The sequence below is a fragment of the Coregonus clupeaformis genome, chromosome 17 (assembly GCF_020615455.1).
Source record: "Coregonus clupeaformis isolate EN_2021a chromosome 17, ASM2061545v1, whole genome shotgun sequence".
NCBI classification, from domain to species: domain Eukaryota; kingdom Metazoa; phylum Chordata; class Actinopteri; order Salmoniformes; family Salmonidae; genus Coregonus; species Coregonus clupeaformis.
Genome location: NC_059208.1, coordinates 29,442,015 through 29,466,020, shown reverse-complemented (window position 1 = coordinate 29,466,020; position 24,006 = coordinate 29,442,015). Strand labels below are relative to the sequence as shown.

At 44.4% G+C, this 24,006-nt stretch overlaps 1 protein-coding gene across 1 annotated transcript; it reads right to left on the bottom strand.

The window, feature by feature from the left end:
* Nucleotides 1-417: 417 nt before the first annotated feature.
* On the bottom strand, nucleotides 418-24,006 carry LOC121585392 (FAST kinase domain-containing protein 4-like). Its single transcript, XM_041901750.2, has 11 exons — nucleotides 23,926-24,006; nucleotides 22,842-23,340; nucleotides 22,267-22,587; nucleotides 15,174-15,348; nucleotides 10,628-10,785; nucleotides 10,380-10,490; nucleotides 6,768-6,912; nucleotides 6,343-6,594; nucleotides 6,158-6,269; nucleotides 5,669-5,783; nucleotides 418-1,013 (listed from the first exon to the last, which is right to left on the bottom strand). The coding sequence occupies exons 2-11, from the start codon at nucleotides 23,256-23,258 to the stop codon at nucleotides 912-914; spliced, it is 1,908 nt and encodes a 635-aa protein (XP_041757684.2). The 5' UTR covers nucleotides 23,259-23,340; nucleotides 23,926-24,006; the 3' UTR covers nucleotides 418-911.

The window sequence follows — 24,006 nt, the reverse complement described above, 5'->3', positions numbered from 1 at the left end:
TACATTCAGCACCCCACACAACACACCACTGACCCATGACGTTTGATAATAAATATGTTATTAGCTGTATCTTGTGAAGAGAAGCATCCTCAGGCTGAATATCACACCACCATCAGGATGCCAATGATACCATAGAAGCTCATCCAACCCAATGTCCTCTCTTAACACACCGTGAGGGAAGTCAAGGCCTACCAGAGCCATAGATAATGGGCTTGTTCCACATTGCAAGCGGATGATGTCTGACTGATCTACAAATCACCTTGCATCATATAGAACTACTTATTATTATTTGTAGATCAGTCAGTCAGTCACAATTTGCCCACAATGGATCACGGATATGATGCTCTCAAACACAGCCAATGTTACAGTCATGGAACATTGGTGCCAACGTGGAGGACAGTGTGTGGAACACGTATATCGAAATTAAAGCATAAAATAGTTTATTCAATCATAACATCACTCAACAAAGCTCATATTGATAATTTAATTAGACCAATCTATTCACAGGTGATACACAGCTTTTAACATTCATCGGGGCATTAATTATATGATGCTGCTCTCCATTCTCTTTGACTGAGTGTCATTTAGGGACACATCTCCTTAGCAACAGAGGTCTTTCTCCCTCTCTGTTGCGCTCTTCAGCATACAGAACTCTCAGGGGACATCTCCATGGTAACAAGGAAAGCTCCACGCATCGGCAAGGCAACCAAAGATAAAACGACAAAGAGATTTTCCACCAAGCGGCTTGTTTTAGAGTGGGTTAATTAGTGTGTGTGTGTGTGTGTGTGGTTGGTGTTCAGAGTTGTTTGAGACCAGAGTGGATCTGGTGAGCCGTCCTTGGCATCCTGGCTCTCCTCTTTCCAGTCCAGTTGAGTCTGGTTCAGTTCTAAACTTCTGCTGTTTGGCCCAGTTCACTTCACCATTCCTTCAGCAATGGCCTTCCCCATCTTATCCTTCACATACGCCCCTTTCTGCCAATCAGACTTCAGCTCCAGCCACTCATAGTATGGCACCTAGGGAGGGACAGAAAGTACAGATTCAGGGAATTGTCTATCAATAACACTCTTTACCTTGCAATACTATAACTGACATACACCCAGTAGTGTTTTTATGCAAATAATTTTTGGAGACAATCTAGGGTTTTTTCCTCATTTGGGCAAAAGTCCGTCCTCCGTCTTCTCTCCTCCATGACCCGGAATATGATAAGTGGTCGAGGAGTGTGTCAATTCATTAGTAGGCAAACGGAAGAGTGTTCTCCCCTCCTCGATAGACACCTTTCATTAAGGATACTCATGTGTATCATACCACAGAAAAGTTTTGAAATCTGCCACACACCCTTTGAATCAGCTTTTGTTTTGTCAGTGGAGAAAAACATGCACATGTTTAAAAACGATGTGCTAGGGCCTCCAGAGTGGCGCAGCTGTCTAAGGTACTGCATCGCAGTGCTTGAGGCGTCACTATAGACCCGGGTTTGATCCCAGGCTGTGTCACAGCCGGCCATGACCGGGAGACCCATGAAGCGGCGCACAATTGGCCCAGCGTCGTCCGGGTTAGGGGAGGGTTTTTCCTTGTCCCATTGCGCTCTAGCGACTCCTTGTGGCGGGCCGGGCGCCTGCAAGCTGACTTCAGTCGCCAGTTGTATGGTGTTTCCTCCGACACATTGGTGCAGCTGACTTCTGGGTTAAGCGAGCAGGGTCGTGTTTCGGAGGACGCATGGCTCTCGACCTTCGCCTCTTCTGAGTCCATACGGGAGTTGCAGCGATGGAACAAGACTAACTACCAATTAGATATCACGAAAATTGGGTAAAAGTACAACAACAACAAAAATATATATATTTATATATACACACTACCGTTCAAAAGTTTGGGGTCACATAGACATTTCCTTGTTTTGAAAGAAAAGCAATTTTTTGGTACATTAAAATAACATCAAATTGATCAGAAATACAGTGTAGACATTGTTCATGTTGTAAATGGTTGTAAACACCAGTCTCAATGTCAACAGTGAAGAGGCGACTCCGGGATGCTGATCTTCTAGGCAGAGTTGCAAAGGAAAAAGTCCAGTGTCTGTGTTCTTTTGCCCATCTTAATCTTTTATTTTTATTGGCCAGTCTGAGATATGGCTTTTTCTTTGCAACTCTGCCTAGAAGGTCAGCATCCCGGAGTCGCATCTTCACTGTTGACGTTGAGACTGGTGTTTTGCGAGTACTATTTAATGAAGCTGCCAGTTGAGGACCTGTGAGGCGTCTGTTTCTCAAACTAGACACTAATGTATTTGTCCTCTTGCTCAGTTGTGCACCGGGGCCTCCCACTCCTCTTTCTATTTTGGTTAGAGCCAGTTTGCGCTGTTCTGTGAAGGGAGTAGTACACAGCGTTGTACGAGATCTTCAGTTTCTTGGCAATTTCTCGCATGGAATAGCCTTCCTTTCTCAGAACAAGAATAGACTGACGAGTTTCAGAAGAAAGTTTTTTGTTTCTGGCCATTTTGAGTCTGTAATCGAACCCACAATTGCTGATGCTCCAACTAGTCTCAAGAAGGCCAGTTTTATTGCTTCTTTAATCAGCACAACAGTTTTCAGCTGTGCTAACATAACAGCAAAAGGGTTTTCTAATGATCAATTAGCCTTTTAAAATGATAAACTTGGATTAGCAAACACAACGTGCCATTGGAACACAGGACTGATGGTTGCTGATAATTGCCTCTGTATGCCTATGGAGATATTCCATTAAAAATCATCAGTTTCCAGCTACAATAGCCATTTACAACATTAACAATGTCTACACCGTATTTCTGATCAACTTGATGTTATTTTAATGGACAAAACAAATTGCTTTTCTTTTGAACACCTACTCATTCAAGGGTTTTTCTTTATTTTTACTATTTTCTACATTGTAGAATAATAGTGAAGACATCAAAACTATGAAATAACACATGGAATCATGTAGTAACCAAAAAGTGTTGAACAAAACTAAATATATTTTATATTTATACACTTGGCATTCTCTCAACCAGCTTCATGCATTTCAATTAACAGGTGTGCCTCCTTAAAAGTTAATATGTGGAATTTATTTCCTTCTTAATGAGTTTGAGACAATCAATTGTGTTGTGACAAGGCGGGGGGTATACAGAAGATAGCCCTATTTGGTCAAAGAGCAAGTCCATATTATAGCAAGAACAGCTCAAATAAGCAAAGAGAAACGACAGTCCATCATTACTTTAAGACATGAAGGTCAGTCAATATGGAACATTTCAAGAACTTTGAAAGTTTCTTCATGTGCAGTCGCAAAAACAACATCAAGCGCTATGATAAAACTGGCTCTCATGAGGACCGCCACCGGAATGGAAGACCGAGAGTTACCTCTGCTGCAGAGGATAAGTTCATTAAAGTTACCATCCTCAGAAATTGCAGCCCAAATAAAAAAGTAACAGACACATCTCAACATCAACTGTTCAGAGGAGACTGCATGAATCAGGCCTTCATGATCAAATTGCTGCAAAGGAGCCACTACTAAAGGACATCAATAATAAGAAGAGACTTGCTTGGGCCAAGAAACACAAGCAATGGACATTCGACTAGTGGGAATCTGTCCTTCAAATTGGAGATTTTTGGTTCCAACCGCTGTGTCTTTGTGAGACGCAGTGTGGGTGAACGGATGATCTCCTCATGCGTATTTCCCACCGTAAAGCATGGAGGAGGTGGTGTTATGGTGTGGGGATGCTTTGCTGGTGAAACTGTCTGTGATTTATTTAGAATTCAAGGCACACTTAACCAGCATGGCTACCACAGCATTCTGCAGCGATACGCCATCCCATCTGGTTTGGGCTTAGTGGGACTATCATTTGTTTTTCAACAGGACATTGACCCAACACACCTCCAGGCAGTTTAAGGGCTATTTTACCAAGAATGATAGTGATGGAGTGCGGCATCAGATGACCTGGCTTCCACAATCCCCCGACCTCAACCAAATTGAATGGTTTGGGATGAGTCGGACCGCAGAGTGAAGGAAAAGCAGCCAACAAGTGCTCGACATGTGGGAACTCCTTCATGACTGTTGGAAAAGCATTCCAGGTGAAGCTGGTTGAGAGAATGCCAAGAGTGTGCAAAGCTGTCATCAAGGCAAAGGGTGGCTATTTGAAGAATCTCAAATATAAAATATATTTTGATTTGTTTAACACTTTTTGGGTTACTACATGATTCCACTTCATAGTTTTGATGTCTTCACTATTATTCTACAATGTAGAAAATAGTAAAAATAAAGAAAAACCCTTGAATGAGTAGGTGTTTCCAAACTTTTGACTGGTATTGTATATACAGTATATATATATAAATGAAATAAAATGAACGATATGCTACTTGTTGTTTTATATATAAAAAGTATTGCACAACTACCTAATTTGTTTTGATCACTTTACACATATTTTGGGATCCACCACTGTAAACGTCATTTCCCTAATGACGCGCGAGTGGAGAAGGACAATCTCATTTCAAGCAAGTGCATTTCCTTCCACGTTCCCTCTCCTCGCCGACTCTTCTCGATTAACTTTGACCTTTTTCAAAAGAAGGCGAAAGGGGAGGGAGGAGAGAGGACACGGGAGGTGAACAAATCAAATTGATAAAAGGCCTAAGTCTGAAAGTCTGTCTCAGGTAAGCTCTGTGGCCTAGTTTACCCAGCATGCACCACAGAGCTCTCAGGCTAACGCAATTGGCCTAGATGAGAGAGAGCAGTAAGATTGGCTAACGTGATTGTCCTAGATGAGAGAGAGAGAGAGAGAGCTGGGATTGGCTAAGGAGCTTGGCCTACATGAGACAGAGCTGCTGCTGCTATTCTCCTGGCTCCTGACTGACTATCAGGCCTTTTTATAACTGGCATCCTTCAGGGAGACAGACCAGCCTGGCCCCGCATGATGCAGCATTAGATCACTTTCTATAGCATTAGCTAGCCAACTTTAGCGTCATAAGGCACACCGCTAGCCAGCATTAGCCACTAGGGTTGTCACGATACCAGTATCACTATACTTTGAAGTATCGTGGCAAGGAAACGAAACATGAGGCAGAGTTAATTTCTTGAGGAAAACTGTTTCCTAAAGTAGGAAACAAACATCATTATGTTGTCACCCAGAACGGGGTATAGTAGTAGGTGCACCGATTTGTGTGTCAACAACTGCAATGCTGCTGGGTTTGTTACGCTCAACAGTTTCCTGTGTGTATCAAGAATGGTCCACCACCCAAAGGACATCCAGCCAACTTGACACAACTGTGGGACGCATTGGAGTCAACATTGGCACTTTCCCTGTGGAACACTTTTGACACCTTGTAGAGTCCATGTCACGACGAATTGAGGCTGTTCTGAGGCGTTTTAACTTCAGAAGACTGCTGTGCTGTGTGTGTGTTGCTGTGAGGCAATGAGCTTCAGGCAGTGTAATGCAGTAATGCTGTGTCCATCCCGGTCCAGGGAGAGAGAAGCCTAAGTCCACCTGATCTCCCCCAGGAAAGAGGCTTGTTCTGGTGATTCCACCCCAGAGTGTCTGGCCTGGGGTGGAGAGTGGTGTGTATGCTGTGGTTGGGGTTTGTGTGTGTGCGATGGACAGTGACTGTCATAATGACTGCCAGAATGTGTCTTTCAGTCCACCTCCATCACTCCCTCTCTCCTTGTCATCCCTCCATACCTCTACAAGGATAAAACCAGCCAGTTGGAGGTGCCGTCTCATCATGGTGAATCGTCCCAGCAGATCTTTACTCCTGGAGCCATAGTTAGGAAACTCCCAGGTCAGGAAAGCTAATCTGCGGAGAGAGAGAGAGAGAGAGAGACTGTCAGAACACACACACTTCAAATCAAATCAAATGTTATTTGTCACATGCGCCGAATACAACAATGTAGTTCAAGAAATAGAGTTAAGAAAATATTTACTAAATAAACTAAAGTAAAAAATTTAATAAAAAGTAACACAATAAAATTACAATAACAAGGCTATATACATGGGGTACCGGTACCGAGTCAATGTGCGGGGGTACAGGTTAGTTGAGGTAATTTGTATATGTAGGAAGGGGTAAAGTGACTATGCATAGATAATAAACAACGAGTAGCAGCAGTGTAAAAACAAAAGGGGGAGGGGGGTTGTCAATGTAAATAGTCTGGGTGGTCATTTATCCCTCACCTGCGTGCCCCCTCAGGTAAGGGCTTGGCTCCACCTCCTCCAGGCAGGTGAGGGGCCGTCAGGGTCACCAGGTCCATTGGCTTATTCTCACTGTCCACCACCAGCTCGCCATCTGATTGGACACAACACGTCAGTCACCTGTTGTTCCAGCCATGCAGTGTTTATGTGTGTGTGCGTGTACTCACCTATGGTCCAGCCGTATATAGTGTTGACCCCGGTACGTAGGGCCTCTGCTTTCCCCCCCACCAGATTATCCAGGGCCCCCTTCAGCCCAGTCTGTAGAGGGGAGAGAGGGGAGTCCCGGCCTAGGGTAGAGGGAAGCAACATGGCCTCTGTAGGCAGGGTGGAGGACGGAGACTCTGGGTTTTCTAACTGGAGGGTAGCAATGATGTGGAGGAGCTTCAGGCGATAGTTCTCCACTCGAGACAGACTGCCTTCTGAAAAACAGAAATATACCAACGCAACATAAAATCAGCAGAATCACTCAAGTCTGTACAGCTGAGAAAGCACAGGGCTATGAACACAGAGACCACATTAACATCAGTGGATCAGTCCTCTGCTGCCATCTCCTGAGGTGGATCAGTACTAGAGTGTGTGTGTGTGTGTTTACCTGAGAGTTTGGCAATATGTGTGTGTTGAGTGAGGGCTGTGATGTGCTGGGTCTTAGCCTGCTGTAACACACACAGAGACCACACCACGTCTGTCTGCAGGAACGCCTCCAGGCTGGGGAGAACGCCCTCCAGGGCAGAGTGGACCTACACACACACACAGGAGACAGTTGATAAACACAGACTACATTCTGGGAAGGTATTCTAGCCAAAAGCCTCTTCTCCTCATCAGCCAACGTTGATAGAAATGTTATGTGCAGCACTGACATGACTCTACATGACTGAGAAACCCATCTGTTCTACACACTATTTCTCCTTGAGTATAGCATAAGGTAAATAAAAAAATCCTCTTTGTCTGAAGCGTTAACGTTAGTTAGTAAGTGGCTACTGTAGCTTGTTGCTACCTGGATAGCTACTAGTAAACAATAGCTGGAACGACCTAGCGAACAGACGCGAACTGGCTGAGTCAATTCAGTGGCTAGCTTTGCACTTGGCTAGCTACCAGTAGCTGCTAGGGGTAAGTTATAACCTACATTTGTGTTTTGTTTTTACATACTGGTAGCCAGAGTCGTTCAAGGGAATTCGGGACATGGGTGACTAGTTAACGTTAGCTTGGCTCTCTCTGTGTGTTCGTGCCGTGGGAGGAGGGGTTTCTTCTTTGTCTGAAAGCAATGGCTAGCTAGTATGCTAACTATTCTAGCTAACTAACTGGCTGAATAAGTTGACGACGGACTAACCCACAACGTTAGACACAGACACAAATGATCTGCTTGGCGTGTTGACACACTGGTGGTTTGTTGTGGCCGAGTATTGGTGCTAAACCGTGTTGTTGGAGTCCGGCATGCTAGTTGGCTGTGGCGTCATATGACTAGGTGCCCTGGACGATTTTCACAGAAGAATACTGTACCAAGTTAGCTGGCTGAATAAACTAAGTTAGTCTATTCCTAGAAAACATTGAACCGCTGTAGTTTACAACAATTATAGTTTCTGAGGTGGAAGTTGGGAGAGTTATATTTGGGTGTTTCGGTGAAACGTAAGTGAGGGAGGCCCCGTTCTCTCCTTTCCCAGATGTTTAGTTCATTTCATTCCGATCTCATTTGCATTATTGTAGCCATTTTCTGTAGCCTGTCAACTATGCCTCTGTCTATCCCTGTTCTCTCCTCTACGCACAGGCTACTCCACCCACGTGGAGTTCCAGGTCTCAGGCAGCCTCTGGAACTGCCGTTCTGCTGCCAACAAGGCAGAGTTCATCTCAGCCTATGCTACCCTCCAGTCCCTCGACTTCTTGGCGCTGACGGAAACATGGATTACCACTGAAAACACTGCTACTCCTACTGCTCTCTCCTCGTCTGACCATGTGTTCTCGCATACCCCGAGAGCATCTGGTCAGCGGGGTGGTGGCACAGGAATCCTCATCTCTCCCAAGTGGACATTCTCTCTTTTTCCCCTGACCCATCCGTCTATCTCCTCATTGGAATTCCATGCTGTCACAGTCACTAGCCCATTCAAGCTTAACATCCTTGTCATTTATCGCCCTCCAGGTTCCCTTGGAGAGTTCATCAATGAGCTTGACGCCTTGATAAGTTCCTTTCCTGAGGATGGCTCACCCCTCACAGTTCTGGGTGACTTCAACCTCCCTACGTCTACCTTTGACTCATTTCTCTCTGCCTCCTTCTTTCCACTCCTCTCCTCTTTTGACCTCACCCTCTAACCGTCCCCCCCTACTCACAAGGCAGGCAATACGCTTGACCTCATCTTTACTAGATGCTGTTCTTCTACTAATCTCACTGCAACTCCCCTCCATGTCTCCGACCACTACTTTGTATCCTTTTCTCTCTCGCTCTCCTCCAACACTACTCACTCTGACCCTTCTCAGATGGTAATGCGCCGTCGCAACCTTCGCTCTCTCTCTCCTGCTACTCTCTCCTCTTCCATCCTATCATCTCTTCCCTCTGCTCAATCCTTCTCCCTCCAATCTCCTGATTCTGCCTCCTCAACCCTCCTCTCCTCCCTTTCTGCATCCTTTGACGCTCTATGTCCCCTATCCTCCCGGCCGGCTCGGTCCTCCCCTCCTGCTCCGTGGCTTGATGACTCATCGCGAGCTCACAGAACAGGGCTCCGGGCAGCCGGAAATGGAGGAAAACTAGACTCCCTGCGGACCTGGCATCTTTTCACTCCCCCCTCTCTACATTTTCTTCATCTGTTTCTGCTGCTAAAGCCACTTTCTACCACTCTAAATTCCAAGCATCTGCCTCTAACCCTAGGAAGCTCTTTGCCACCTTCTCCTCCCTGCTAAAGCTAACTCTCTCTCCTCTGCTCTTGCCCTTCTAGACCTGTCTGCTGCCTTTGATACTGTGAACCATCAGATCCTCCTCTCCACCCTCTCTGAGCTGGGCATCTCCGGCGCAGCTCACTCTTGGATTGCGTCCTACCTGACCGGTCGCTCCTACCAAGTGGCGTGGCGAGAATCTATCTCCGCACCACGTGCTCTCACCACTGGTTTTCCCCAGGGCTCAGTTCTAGGCCCTCTCCTATTCTCGCTATACACCAAGTCACTTGGCTCTGTCATATCCTCACATGGCCTCTCCTATCATTGCTACGCAGACGACACACAACTAATCTTCTCCTTTCCCCCTTCTGATAACCAGGTGGCGAATCGCATCTATGCATGTCTGGCAGACATATCAGTGTGGATGACGGATCACCACCTCAAGCTGAACCTCGGCAAGACGGAGCTGCTCTTCCTCCCGGGGAAGGACTGCCCGTTCCATGATCTCGCCATCACGGTTGACAACTCCGTTGTGTCCTCCTCCCAGAGTGCGAAGAGCCTTGGTGTGACCCTGGACAACACCCTGTCGTTCTCCGCTAACATCAAGGCGGTGACCCGATCCTGTAGGTTCATGCTCTACAACATTCGGAGAGTACGACCCTGCCTTACACAGGAAGCGCACAGGTCCTAATCCAGGCACTTGTCATCTCCCGTCTGGATTACTGCAACTCGCTGTTGGCTGGGCTCCCTGCCTGTGCCATTAAACCCCTACAACTCATCCAGAATGCCGCAGCCCGTCTGGTGTTCAACCTTCCCAAGTTCTCTCACGTCACCCCGCTCCTCCGCACACTCCACTGGCTTCCAGTTGATCTGCTACAAGACCATGGTGCTTGCCTACGGAGCAGTAAGGGGAACGGCACCTCCGTACCTTCAGGCTCTGATTAGTCCCTACACCCAAACGAGGGCATTGCGTTAATCCACCTCTGGCCTGCTGGCCCCCCTACCTCTGCGGAAGCACAGTTCCCGCTCAGCCCAGTCAAAACTGTTCGCTGCTCTGGCACCCCAATGGTGGAACAAGCTCCCTCACGACGCCAGGACAGCGGAGTCACTCACCACCTTCCGGAGACACTTGAAACCCCACCTCTTTAAGGAATACCTGGGATAGGATAAAGTAATCCTTCTACCCCCCCTTACCCCACCCCCCAAAAAATAAACTTTGTAAATTGGTTATCCCACTGGCTATAAGGTGAATGCACCAATTTGTAAGTCGCTCTGGATAAGAGCGTCTGCTAAATGACGTAAATGTAAATGTAAACAAACACAAATTGCTACTCTCATTGTTTACCTTCTTGTAGAACTCCTCCCCCTTGCTGGGCTGGAAGTTGAGCCTGGCCAATGACATGAGCAGGTTACAGAGCTGCATTGTGCTGTACTTCTGACTGTTCACGCTGTAGTGCTGAATCGTTTTTTAATCAAACAAACAAAGGAAGAAAATAAGAGTGGATAATTTAAAGCAATATTGGTTAATCAAGAGGGCTAAGAGATTATCCCATCAGTTGAGTCGTGTTTAGGGGTGTCTGAGTGTGTGCGGACCTCAGCGAATGCCTCAAACAATGGGAAATGGAGCCACTTGAGGAAGGCTAGTGATTTGGCGCAGCGAGTGACATCGGCAGAACTAATCTCTGGCATCCTGGGTAACAACTCGGCTGCCAATCGCTGGAAGACCTGGGAGTGGTGGAAATTCAACTTCCCTGAGAGAGAGAGAGAGAGAGAGAGATCATTTAAAGCCCCCATGCAGTCTTTGTAATTGTATTTTTAAATTATCACTGTATGTCTAATAAATCACTGTGTGTGTTCATTTAATGAAAATTATAATTTATTTCCCTGAACATCCTTTGGCCCTTGAAATGCTGTCCGATTGTGTGGGCATTAGGAAATGTTAAGATATTTACATACACAGCCCTGATTGGCTGATAGGATGGTCTAGAGCACACCACTTACCCAGATGAACAGTCATTGGTCTATTATAATTAGATCACATTGTGACATCATGATGTGGGCCAAAAGTTCCATCCCACCTGAACAGGCTGAAATTCCAGGGGCCCTCATTTATCAACCGTGCGTACATTTCTTACTAAATTCTGCCGTACTTGGAGATTCTAGGATTTGCGTGCACCTCAAATGATTGGGATTTATCAAACTGTCACAGGCAAGCAACATATACACGTTTTCATTGATATATCAGAGCCATATTATACAGTCATTGGCCTTACAACCTGGAATTAAAATTGATTTTTTGGGGGGTTTGTATCATTTGATTTACACAACATGCCTACCACTTTGAAGATGCAAAATATGCTTTTATTGTGAAACAAACAAGAAATGACAAAAAACAGAAAACTTGAGCTGCATAACTATTCACCCCCCCAAAGTCAATACTTTGTAGAGCCACCTTTTGCAGCAATTACAGCTGCAAGTCTCTTGGGGTATGTTTCTATAAGCTTGGCAAATCTTGCCACTGGGATTTTGCCCATTCTTCAAGGCAAAACTGCTCCAGGTCCTTCAAGTGGGATGGGTCCCGCTGGTGTACAGCAATCTTTAAGTCATACCACAGATTCTCAATTGGATTGAGGTCTGGGCTTTGACTAGGCCATTCCAAGACATTTAAATGTTTCCCCTTAAACCACTCAAGTGTTGCTTTAGCAGTATGCTTAGGGTCACTGTCCTGCTGGAAGGTGAACCTCCGTCCCAGTCTCAAGTCTCTGGAAAACTGAAACAGGTTTCCCTCAAGAATTTCCCTGTATTTAGCGCCATCCATCATTCCTTCAATTCTGACCAGTTTCCCAGTCCCTGCCGATGAAAAACATCCCCACAGCATGATGCTGCCACCACCATGCTTCACTGTGGGGATGGTGTTCTCGGGGTGATGAGAGGTGTTGGGCTGGCGCCAGACATACTGTTTTCCTTGATGGCCAAAATGCTCAATTTTAGTCTCATCTGACCAGAGTACCTTCTTCCATATGTTTGGGGAGTCTCCCACATGCCTTTTGGCAAACACCAAACGTGTTTGCTTATTTTTTTCTTTAAGCAATGGCTTTTTTCTGACTACTCTTCCGTAAAGCCCAACTCTGTGGAGTGTATGGCTTAAAGTGGTCCTATGGACAGATACTCCAATCTCCGCTGTGGAGCTTTGCAGCTCCTTCAGGGTTATCTTTGGTCTCTTTGTTGCCTCTCTGATTAACACCCTCCTTGCCTGGTCCGTGAGTTTTGGTCGGCGGCCCTCTCTTGGCAGGTTTGTTGTGGTGCCATATTCTTTCCATTTTTTAATAATGGATTTAAATGGCGCTCCGTGGGATGTTCAAAGTTTCTGATATATTTTTTAACCCAACCCTGATCTTTACTTCTCCACAACTTTGTCCCTGACCTGTTTGGGGAGCTCCTTGGTCTTCATGGTGCCGCTTGCTTGGTGGTGCCCCTTGCTTAGTGGTGTTGCAGACTCTGGGGCCGTTCAGAACATATACTGAGATCATGTGACAGTGACAGATCATGTGACACTTAGATTGCACACAGGTGCTTAACAATAATTATGTGACTTCTGAAGGTAATTGGTTGCACCAGATCTTATTTAGCGGCTTCATAGCAAAGGGGGTGAATACATATGCACGCACCACTTTTCCGTTATTTATTTTTTAGATATTTTTTTTGTCATGTTTTTTTTTATTTCACTTCACCAATTTGGACTATTTTGTGTATGTCCAATACTTTTGCAAGGCACTGTAGGTACACCCGTCTAGTACGGGTTCAGAACCCCCCTTAGCCTCCAGAACAATCTGAATTATTTGGGGCATGGCGTTCATTTGTTGCTCAATTAGTATCAAGAGACCTAACGTGTCCACAAAAACATTCCCCACACCAGTACACCACCGCCACCAACCTGTACCGTTGACACCAGGCGGGATGGTTCCATGGACTCATGATGCTTACGTCAAACACTTCCCCTATAAAATCTGAGATTTCCCCCAAAAATTATGTTTGATATTTTCCCAAATGATGTTCTCTGTTTAATTTTTCACTCTTAAAATTACAATTGTTCATAGAGAACCAACAAAATTTGACGTTCTGAGTCCATGTCAATACTTGAATCACATCAGAATAAATTTGCGGTGGAACATGTGAAAATTGCATGTACTTACAGAATTGTTTGCTGAGCTACTCATATGTGGGCTGCGAGCTACTGCGATCGACCTGTTGGGAGACCCCTGCCCTAGACACTGTCGTGCGTGAAAAGCCCAGGAGGGCTGCCGTCACCAACGATCATACCACGCTCAAAGTCCCTTAGGTTACACGTTTTGACTGTCTGTAGGAGCGATCCATTTTGCGCCAAAACCCCGCCTGGAAAACACCCTCCATTCACCTTTTATGGTAACAAAAACACCCTCATTTGCTGTATGATTTGGAGATTTTGGAACTGGGCCATGATAGTTCCTGAAAGAAAGCTCAATGGCAAATGTGATCAAATTTCTGTAGAGGTGTGGGCAAAACAGAAATGCATGCCGTCTAGGGAGTGCCAAACACTGGCCACACATTCTGCAAGATTGATTTTCCTTTCGAATAATTTAAAAGTAAATGCTACAGCCCATACTTCTGTGCAAAACACAAACTGTTGTTCAATATTTTGTTTATCAATACATGATTGTGTTTATATGTCCTGCCTTAAATAGGCTTGGCTATGATGTTGCGCTCCTAACCCTATCGCACATCAATACTGTAGCCCACCCATACTGTCATAGGCTACCGGCCTATTTACTTTCGAGCATGGTTGGCTATTGAATGAGCGATGGATAAATGGTAGCCTAACATTTGTTATGTAGCGGGAATAAACCAGTCATGTCAGAAAAGGAGATTATGATTATGATTTAGGGCTATATAATAAAAGTAAAATAAATATATTAGCTGACATGCTGCTATGTGATCTTCTTACCAAGGCAAATGCATACGTTTTATCATTAGGCCAAGTTTTTTTTTTTTTTTGCCAACCATTATTATAATTCCTGTGCAGCAAACACCTCCATTTCCCCCAAAATAACAATATTTGCTTGCAATACAGTTGATCAACCACTAGAAGTTGTGTGCAGGCATGGTTTGAGATTTGCGTGGAAATGCACACACTTTCCCATCAAGTTCAAAATGGATAAATACCAACCTTTGTGGGAAAACTGGCGCACGCAAGGTTTAGTCCTTTTTTTGCGCACGCACCTTCATAAATGAGGCCACAGGCATTTCTTTCAAACAGCTCTTACACAAAAAGGGCATATCATCATTTTCACAATTTCAGAGTGTTATTTGAACCTCAGTGTGGAAATATCATTTTAACAAACAGCAAAAATCACGTTTTTAACTGCACTGCCCCTTTAAATCTGTTGAAATACAGAAAGACTCACAGCTGAAAAATCAGTTGACCGCAGGTAGTTTGTTGTTAGGTAGATTGTTAACAAAGATTGAGAATTTTTCATATTTTTTTCATATTTTATTTTACCTTTATTTAACTAGGCAAGTCAGTTAAGAACAAATTCTAATTTACAATGACGGCCTACACCGGCCAAACCCGGACGATGCTGGGCCAACTGTGCGCCGCCCTATGGGACTCCCAATCACGGCCGGTTGTGATACAGCCTGGAATCGAACCAGGGGGTCTGTAGTGACGCCTCAAGGACTGAGATGCAGTGCCTTAGACCGCTGCGCCACTCGGGATAATAACAATGGTACCAGCATTCAACCCTGTGGCACATCCTTTTACATCTCCAGATTATTGTGTGTGTGTGTATTATTGCTGAACAATTAACAGACATTTCGGTTATGTTTGGTTTTTAAACAACTTATTCACCTACATCGATTCAATTATTTGAATTCCATTTCGTTCAGTTTTTTTCTGTGAGCTCAATGCGCACATTGCACAGTTTCTCTAGAGAAAAAAAAGCATGCCTTAATTACTTTGAAGAACTACACATTAGTGATTTTGTCAGACATCATAGGCAGCAGCTCTATGGAGATGAGATGACTTGAAATGAAATAATAAAGTCATCAAATAAAACAAATGTAATATACACAACTGAAATATTTTAGTAAAGTGTGCGTTTACCATATGCGTAGGCGAGGTCCAACAGTAGTGGTGTGGTAAGGTCTGTTGAGGGTTTCTGTAGGAGGTGGTAGGACAGAGCTCTGAGCAGAGGCACTGACCGGCGTCCCTGAGACGCCAGAGACACACACACCCTGCGGATATCCTCTGCCCCAAACCCTTCAGCTAGCTCTAACGCCTGGGGTAGGAACAGAGAGGGGAGACGGAGAGAAAAGAAAAGGAGTATTGGGTTGAGAGAGATTTGTTGATGGTGGCAGTTACAGTTACACTCCGCTATATATGTATTTGGACAGTGAAGCAAACATTTCAAAAATTGGCTATATACTCCAGCATTTTGGATTTTGAGATAAGTGTTTCATATGAGCCAACAGTACAGAATGTCACCTTTTATTTTAGGTTATTTTCATACAGATCTGTTTTACCGTTTAGAAATGAAAACACTATGTATGTAGTCTGCCCATGTGAAGAAGTATTTCGACAAATTCACTTAAACAGTAGTGTATCAAAGCTATTAAAAAGTTTAGCATTTGGTCCCAAATTCCTTGAACACAATGACTTCATCAAGCTTGTGGCTCTACAAACTTGTTGGATGCATTTGCGGTTTGTATTGTTTCTGTTTTGGGTTTTGTTATGCCCAATAGTAACTGAATGGTAAATGATGACTGGAGTAATTTTCTGTCTAAGTGAGTAGATAAGATGTTTCTGAACACTTCTAAATTAATCCTGATAATGCCATGATTAAGAAAAATCATGAATGAAACATGAATAATGATGAGTGAGATGCCGTTCAGAGGCTACAACAAATGTAGATGTGAGAATGGCGCTGGAATACATAGCGGACGTTTTTACTGGCTCCTGACCAATTCTGCTATTCTGTGTGTTTTTTACATAATTTTCCGTCATTGTTTCCTATGACCAAAAAGAGCTTCTGGACATCAAAACAGCAATCACTAACCTCGATTTGGATGAAGATTTCTACTTCAATGAGTCGGACACGCAGGACATCCTGCTCACTCTGGACCAGGCCTTAATCCCCGACACTCGGAAGAGAAAGAGACGGCGATATAGAGGCCGACGTGTGGGCACCCTGACGAAACTACGGCGGCAAGTAAATAATCCGCCTTTACCCTCTGTTCTATTGGCGAATGTACAATCACTGGAGATCGAGATTATCCTATGAACGGGATCTGAAGAACTGTAATATCCTATGTTTCTCAGAAACTGATTCCTGCTTACAAGCAAAAACTCAAACCGGAAGAACCAGTGACACACTCAATATGGAAGTGGTCCGATGAAGCTCATGATAAGCTACAGGAATGTTTCGCTAGCACAGACTGGAATATGTTCCAGGACTCATCCGATTGCATTGAGGAGTTTACCACATCAGTCACCGGCTTCGTTAATAAGTGCATTGACGACGTCGTCCCTACGGTGACCGTACGTACATATCCCACTGAGTTAAAGGCTAGAGCTGACACTTTCAAGGAGCAGGATACTAAACCGGACGCTTATAAGAAATCCCGCTACGCCCCTCAACGAACCATCAAACAGGCAAAGCGTCAATACAGCACTAAGATCGAATCCTACTACAACGGCTCTGATGCTCGTCGGATGTGGCAGGGCTTGCAAACTATCACAGAATACAAAGGTAAACCCAGCAGCGAGCTGCTCAGTGACGCGATCCTACCAGACGAGCTAAATGCCTTCTACGCTCGTTTCCAGGCAAGCAAAACTGAACCATGCGTGAAAGCACCAGCTGTTCCGGATGACAGTGTAATCACGCTTTCCGTAGCCGATGTGATGAAGACCTTTAAAACAGGTTAACATTCACAAGACCAGACAGATTACCAGGACGTGTACTCAGAGCATGTGCTGACCAGCTGGCAAGTATCTTCACTGACATTTTAAAACTCTCCCTGACCCAGTCTGTAGCTCAGTTGGTAGAGCATGGCACTTGCAACGCTAGGATTGTGGGTTCGATTCCCACGGGGGGCCAGTATGAAAAATGTATGCACTCACTAACTGTAAGTCGCTCTGGATAAGAGCGTCTGCTAAATGACTAAAATGTAAATGTAAAACCTACATGTTTCAAGTAGGGTTGAGCAGTATCCAGATTTTCATATCGTCATACCGTCCTTCTCTCACCCTGGGATTTACGGTATTACCGGCTTAGTTCACAATGAAGCGTCTATTACCAGAATGCTAACACAATTAGCACAAGTAATAGCACATTTCCATGGAGGCTGCTAGCTAAATATGCTAACGAGCGCAAACTAAAATAAATGAATTACAAAGACAGGCAATCCAGCTCATAAACTTATACATATATGGGTAGGATCTACTGAAATTTCATTTTTGGTGAGTTTGAACATTTACAAAGGGATGTGAACGAGAGACATTGTGCAAATGAACAAAGTTTTGACGCATGGAAGAACAGTAACCTCTAACCTCTCACGTTAGCATTTTTGGGGGGGTATGATCTTTGTGCCTCTAACCTCCTCACTCACCATTATTCAAGATTCATTCATGACTATCCATAATCATGGTAGAATCCATATGAATGTAGAAGTGTTCAGAAACATCTATTCTTACTTACAATAAAAGTGACTCCAAAATGGCACAAGACATTATTCTCCATTCAGTTCCTATTGGGCAAAACATAATCCAAAACACAACCAAAAGAAACCGCAAATGCATCCAACAAGTTTGTAGAGTCAAAAGCTTGATATAGTCTAGCGTTGGGCATGAGTAATTGAGTACTCGAACGGACGTAAAATCTCGATCTTTAAAGTTCTTCTTCCTAAATTCCCTTTCTCCTCCGTGTCTCATTCCCTCAATTGCGTTCCGACCGCTCCCTACACACACGGGTGCTGAGTATGCGCACAAGCTCCTGTTAGGCCTACAGAAAGAAATCTCTATTTAAAAAACTTTTCTAACTGATGGGATACACAAGCTACATTCCTTGCCAAATGACGACAGTTTTATCACAAATTCTAAATGGACTGGTTGATTGATGTTGGAAAATGTGAGTTTTGGAATAATTGTGTCCCATCTATTTTCCTCTGCGGCTACTTTGTGAACTGCTAGTGCCATTTAGAATTGTTTAGCCTAGGCTATAACCACCCTAAAAATAGACAGGTTCCACACTGAAAATACACAAAAACATCCGTTTGATAAAGTTAAAGCGCGGGCCTACTCACCAAACAGACGTTGTGGCCATAAATCATCACCATGCAGTGTTCAATGTGGAATTGTTAATCCAATTACAAAATTCCAAAGAACAGGCAAAATAAACTAAATAGAACGTCTGTATATTGAAAAGACAGATTTAGAAACAAATATTTAAACTTGCCAAATTGAGCCCTGCTTCAAATGATCAAGCTTTGAGAATAACTGTTCCAAGATGCGCATCACCTCGCAGTGGCAACTTTTTTCATTTGGAAAAATATTCTGTTCCATTTTATTCTGTTATATTACATCATGTTTTTTTAAACTATAAAATAGGTGTCTTGACTGTGATAAGGGCTCGGGAAATAAGAGCATCTTGTCTGCTAAATTAACAAAGGAAGCCTATGCCATTGCACAGCCATATGCTTCTACAAGCAAGCACCACTGCTGAGGTTACTGCCTTTTTGAAGATCATGTTCCATGACACAATATAACCAGTTGATATTAAAGTTTCAATAAATTCATCTTAAATGGTATTTGCTTTTTTTATTGACTGAATATGGGGCAATTTAGCATTTAGGATTTGTTATCTGTAATGGTTATGATAAATGTGGCATTGTCGAGCACTGCTGGCCAGAGCATATGAGCGGAGTGGAGCGGGAGCGAGCGTGGAGCGTGAGCGGACGGATTTTGAACAGAGCGCAGAGCGGCATTTTTAAAAGGACGGAGCGTCGCCCTATGTCCCGCTCCAATTTCGCTCGCTCACACCACGAGTCTGAAGCATGCTCAAGCCTGACCCAGAATCCATCTGTTTAATTTAATTTGTGTCGTCCACTAATTTGTATTTTATAGAGCGAGAGGAGCAGCAGCAGCAACAAGAGAAAAGGGTTGAGGAATTCAAAAGTTTATTCACTGCACGCAAAGGCCCAACCATAACAAGGGAGAGAAAAAGAGAGCTGGATGTAGCATTTTTGAAATGATTTTCATGGACTATGAACCGCTGAGTAAAGGAGAACGCGAAGGGATGCAACACTTCGCCAGCGCAGCTCAACCGGCTACACTCCCCCAAGAAACTATGATAAATCAGTACTTTACTTTGTCAAATTTACATCTGAGATGCCCCATTCACATGCTTCAGCTGGCGATCAAAACGCCGTTAACAAGCACGACAACATTAATAGGCTGTTAGTGAAAGTCGGGCACCTGGTGAAAAGTGTACGCAAGAGCACAGAGGAAACCGACCAATTAGGTGTCCGCCCCACAAATGCCTGCGCCATTCGATGGAGCAGCCAGCTGCGGATGATTCAGTCGTTCATCCGGTTGTTCCAAAAAGACCCGTTATGGTAAAACAAACTCAAGTCTAATGTTGCTAACATCACCCTGAATCAAGTACGGCAGCTGACGCACCTTGTCAGTGTGCTGACACCACTAACAGACCTCACAGACAAAATGCAGAAGGAGCTGGGGAACCTGGGGATGATCCTCCCTGCTGTCACAGAAATCAAATCCCTGCTCACCGATTACACTCACGCTGCACTTCCAATGGGCATCGCTGCTTTTGCAGAAACATTGGCAAACAACGTGTCAATTCGCTATGGAATATACTATACTGATTAACATCTCATTTTAGCGTCAGTGTTAGATCCCCGTTCAAGACAGAATGGATAATCCGAGATGAGTCTGTATGCAACAAATTCGGGAGATAAAGTAAGGCTGTGGTTTAAGCTAAAAGTGAAATACATGCAGATTTTGTTCCTTTTTTGGAGTGAGCGGGGGGCGATTTGAGTGGAGCGCGATGCAAACTGCGTTGAGCGCTGAGCGATAATGAGCGGACTGGCCTGATGTGGCTTTGAGCGGGGGGAGCGGAGGGGTGAACAGCTCCGTGAGCGAGGAGCTGAGATTCTCACCGCTCCACTCCGCTCATATGCTCTGCTGTTGGCATAGGCCTATAGATAAATGCGCACATTTCTTTCCAGTGTGGGCCTTGTGTTCTAAAAAAATGTTGTTGTTTTTTCATTTGAGTATTCGAACAGTCAAAAAATGTCAAATGCTCATCCATAATCATTGCGTGCAAGGAATATGGTGACAAATAGTACTAAACTTAACTACTTTAATACACTATAAGTACATTTGTTCAAATAATTATGACTTTTCCAAATGGAGGAACTAGATAAATAAGGTGCTTTCATTTCTAAACAGTCAAACAAGTACAGTACCAGTCAAAAGTTTGGACACATCCACTCATTCCAGGGTTATTTTCAATTTTTTTACATTGTAGAATAGTGAAGACATCAAAACTATGAAATAACACATATGGAATCATGTTGTAGCCAAGAAGAGTTAAACACACACTTGACATTCTCTCAACCAGCTTCATGAGGTAGGCACCTGGAATGCATTTCAATTAACAGGTGTGCCTCCTTAAAAGTTAATTTGTGAAATGTATTTCCTTCTTAATGAGTTTGAGCCAATCAGTTGTGTTGTGACAAGGTAGGGGTGGTATACAGAAGATAGCCCTATTTGGTAAAATACTAAGTCCATATTATGGCAAGAACAGCTCAAATAAGCAAAGACAAACAACAGTCCATCATTACTTTAAGACATGAAGGTCAGTCAATACAGAACATTTCAAGAACTTTGAAAGTTTCTTCAAGTGCAGTCACAAAAAACATCAAGTGCTGTGATGAAACTGGCTCTCATGAGGACCGCCACAGGAAAGGAAGAACCAGAGTTACCTCTGCTGCAGATGATAAGTTCATTAGAGTTAACTGCACCTCAGATTGCAGCCCAAATAAATGATTCACAGAGTTCAAGTAACAGACACATCTCAACATCAACTGTTCAGAGGAGACTGCGTGAATCAGGCCTTCATGGTCAAATTGCTGCAAAGAAACCACTACTAAAGGACACCAATAAGAAGAAGAGACTTGCTTGGGCCAAGAAACACGAGCAATGGACATTAGACCGGTGGAAATCTGTCCTTTTGTCTGATGAGTCCAAATTTGAGATTTTTGGTTCCAACCGCTGTGTCTTTGTGAGACACAGAGTAGGTGAATGGATGATCTCCGCATGTGTGGTTCCCACCGTGAAACATGGAGGAAGCTGTGATGGTGTGGGGGTGCTTTTCTGGTGACACTATCTGTGATTTAGTTAAAATTCAAGGCACGCTTAACCAGCATGGCTACCACAGAATTCTGCAGCGATACGTCATCCCATCTGGTTTGCGCTTAGTGGGACTATAATTTGTTTTTCAACAGGACAATGACCCAAAACACACCTCCAGGCTGTGTAAGGGCTATTTGACCAAGGAGAGTGATGGAGTGCTGCATCAGATGACCTGGCCTCCACAATCACCCGACCTCAACCCAATTGAGATGGTTTGGGATGAGTTGGACCGCAGAGTGAAGGAAAAGCAGCCAACAAGTGCTCAGCATATGTGGGAACTCCTTCAAGAGTGTTGGAAAAGCATTCCTCATGAAGCTGGTTGAGAGAATGCCAAGAGTGTGCAAAGCTGTCATGAAGGCAAAGGGTGGCTACTTTGAAGAATCTTAAATATAACATATATTTTGATTTGTTTAACACTTTTTTGGTTACTACATGATTCCATATGTGTTATTTCATAGTTTTGATGTCTTCGCTATTATTCTACAATGTAGAAAATATAAAAAATTAAGAAAAACCCTTGAATGAGTAAGTGTGTCCAAACTTTTGATTAGGTACTGTACGTATGAAAATACCCTCAAATAAAAGCTAACATTCTATACTGTCTCTTAATATGAAACATTCTGTCTCAAATCTAAAATGCTGGAGTATAGCGACAATTTTTATTTATTTTTATTCACTGTCATAATACATATGGACGGTAGTGTATGTCTATTTGATAACTTAGTATGTGTAGTGTGGGGTTAGTAGTATAGCTGCTTGTTACCTTATCCTCCAGTCTGTCCATCAGCCCAGGACTGAGGTGTCCAGCCCTAGCCATCAGGATACTGACTGTTCTGGCGTCAGCGATCTCAGTCCAGCGGAGCTCCAGCTGTTTCAGCGCTGCGCTCACCAGCGCCACCTCCATCTGACCCTTCCGCCCTGCTCCCCAATCTGCCAGGAAAGCCAGCTGTTTGTAGGAGAGTCTGCGTACGCGCCACAGCACCTCTGTCTGGATGGAGCGTTGTACTGCAGCTGTAGGAGGAACACCCAGAGCAGAGAGGGAGCGCAGCAGAGAGACCAGCGTACCGTTCCACACTGACGCTACCTGGGGGAAGAGATACACACACACGGTCAATTTACACACACTCAAAGAAACTCTCAGAGAGCACCGAAAGATTTTGTGAATATTTTGAGCCGCCCTCTGCCCTTACTGTAACCTGCCACATGTCTCTTGCTTTCTCCCCTCCTTACCCATCTCCATCCTCCTCCCCTCTCAACCTCCCTACCCTCCCCTTATCTACCCTCACCTTTTCTCATCCTACCTGTCCCCTGCCCCTTCTTACTACCCCCCTCTCCTACCTGTGCAGTAACAGTGTCCATTATGTCCAGCAGTCTGGGATCAGTCAGCAGCTCAAATTGATCCATTTTAGCCCCACCTTTCTCTCTCCCAGCCAATCTGACAAGCTGAACCAGAGTTTTAGCCGCCTGATTCGCTTTTCCTCCTTGTGCCGCCCACGCCTGCAGGACATCCTGTGGAGACTGGGCCCTCTCTAAGAGCTCATCCAGTTGGGTGCGTTTGGGCTCGATGGGGTACTCGTCTTTGACCAAACTCCTGCCCTCACACAGCCCCCTTCCCACAGGCTGCCACCAGGCCTGGGCCCACAGCGGCTCTGCTGGTCCAGCTGCAGGGGTAGGCAGGCGGGCGGCGGTGGCTGAGGCCTGGGGGGAGGCCCTGGGGAGGAGACGGGCACATCGGCCCAGCAGACGGCTGGTCATGGAGGAATAGAGAGCAGCACGAGACCAGAGAGCAGCAAGACACCTATTCACAACACAGCAGCCAGAGTCACCATGCTAACACCTGAGAGAGAGAATTCAAGAGAGAGTGAATATCACTCAGTGGTTCTCATCTTTTTTTGATTTCTGAACCTACAATCACATTTTGCTATGCCCGAACAACCCCCTCATGTGCAACTTTATGATAAGGCCTTTATAATCAGGATATGTTCTTATTCTCCGTAATCTGCCGTTTATGGGCTGCTTTCAACAAGTTTCGCCTAGTTATCTTGTATGCTTTAGCAATTAGCAACAGTAACGCAGTGATTGTGTGTTGTGTAACATAATTGTGTCAACAATCGTGTAGCCTATACTACTACAAGCAAAACTTTTGCAGGTAATCAATGAATAGACATGGTTGTGGCAACTACTCATAGTAGACTGAAATGAATTAACGTTCCTAGCAATATTGCTGTCTCAAAAGCTGAGCTGCCATCAAGCTTATTCTGACCTTGCCGACTAGAATATGTGCCATTCTAGCTAGCTATTACAATTATGACACTCACAGACTGGCAACATTCTCTGCATTCACCAACTACACCTGTGATGGGTCTTATGGAGATATAAATACATGTAGCTGCAATTTCTATCTTTAAAGGACTGTTCTTACCTTGATAAATAAGATCGATAGCTAGTGGTAGAAGACGCAGGCGACATTCACATGGAGCTATCAGAAACAGTCGCAAGAAAA

Excerpts from the sequence above, each read along its gene's own strand:
- LOC121585392 (XM_041901750.2), bottom strand. The coding sequence starts at position 23,258 with ATGACCAGCCGTCTGCTGGGCCGATGTGCCCGTCTCCTCCCCAGGGCC. Across the intron at positions 22,588-22,841 it reads TGGACACTGTTACTGCACAG|GTAGCGTCAGTGTGGAACGG; the intron begins GTAGGAGAGGGG and ends CTCTTCCCCCAG. Across the intron at positions 5,784-6,157 it reads TTACCTGAGGGGGCACGCAG|ATTAGCTTTCCTGACCTGGG; the intron begins GTGAGGGATAAA and ends CTCTCTCCGCAG.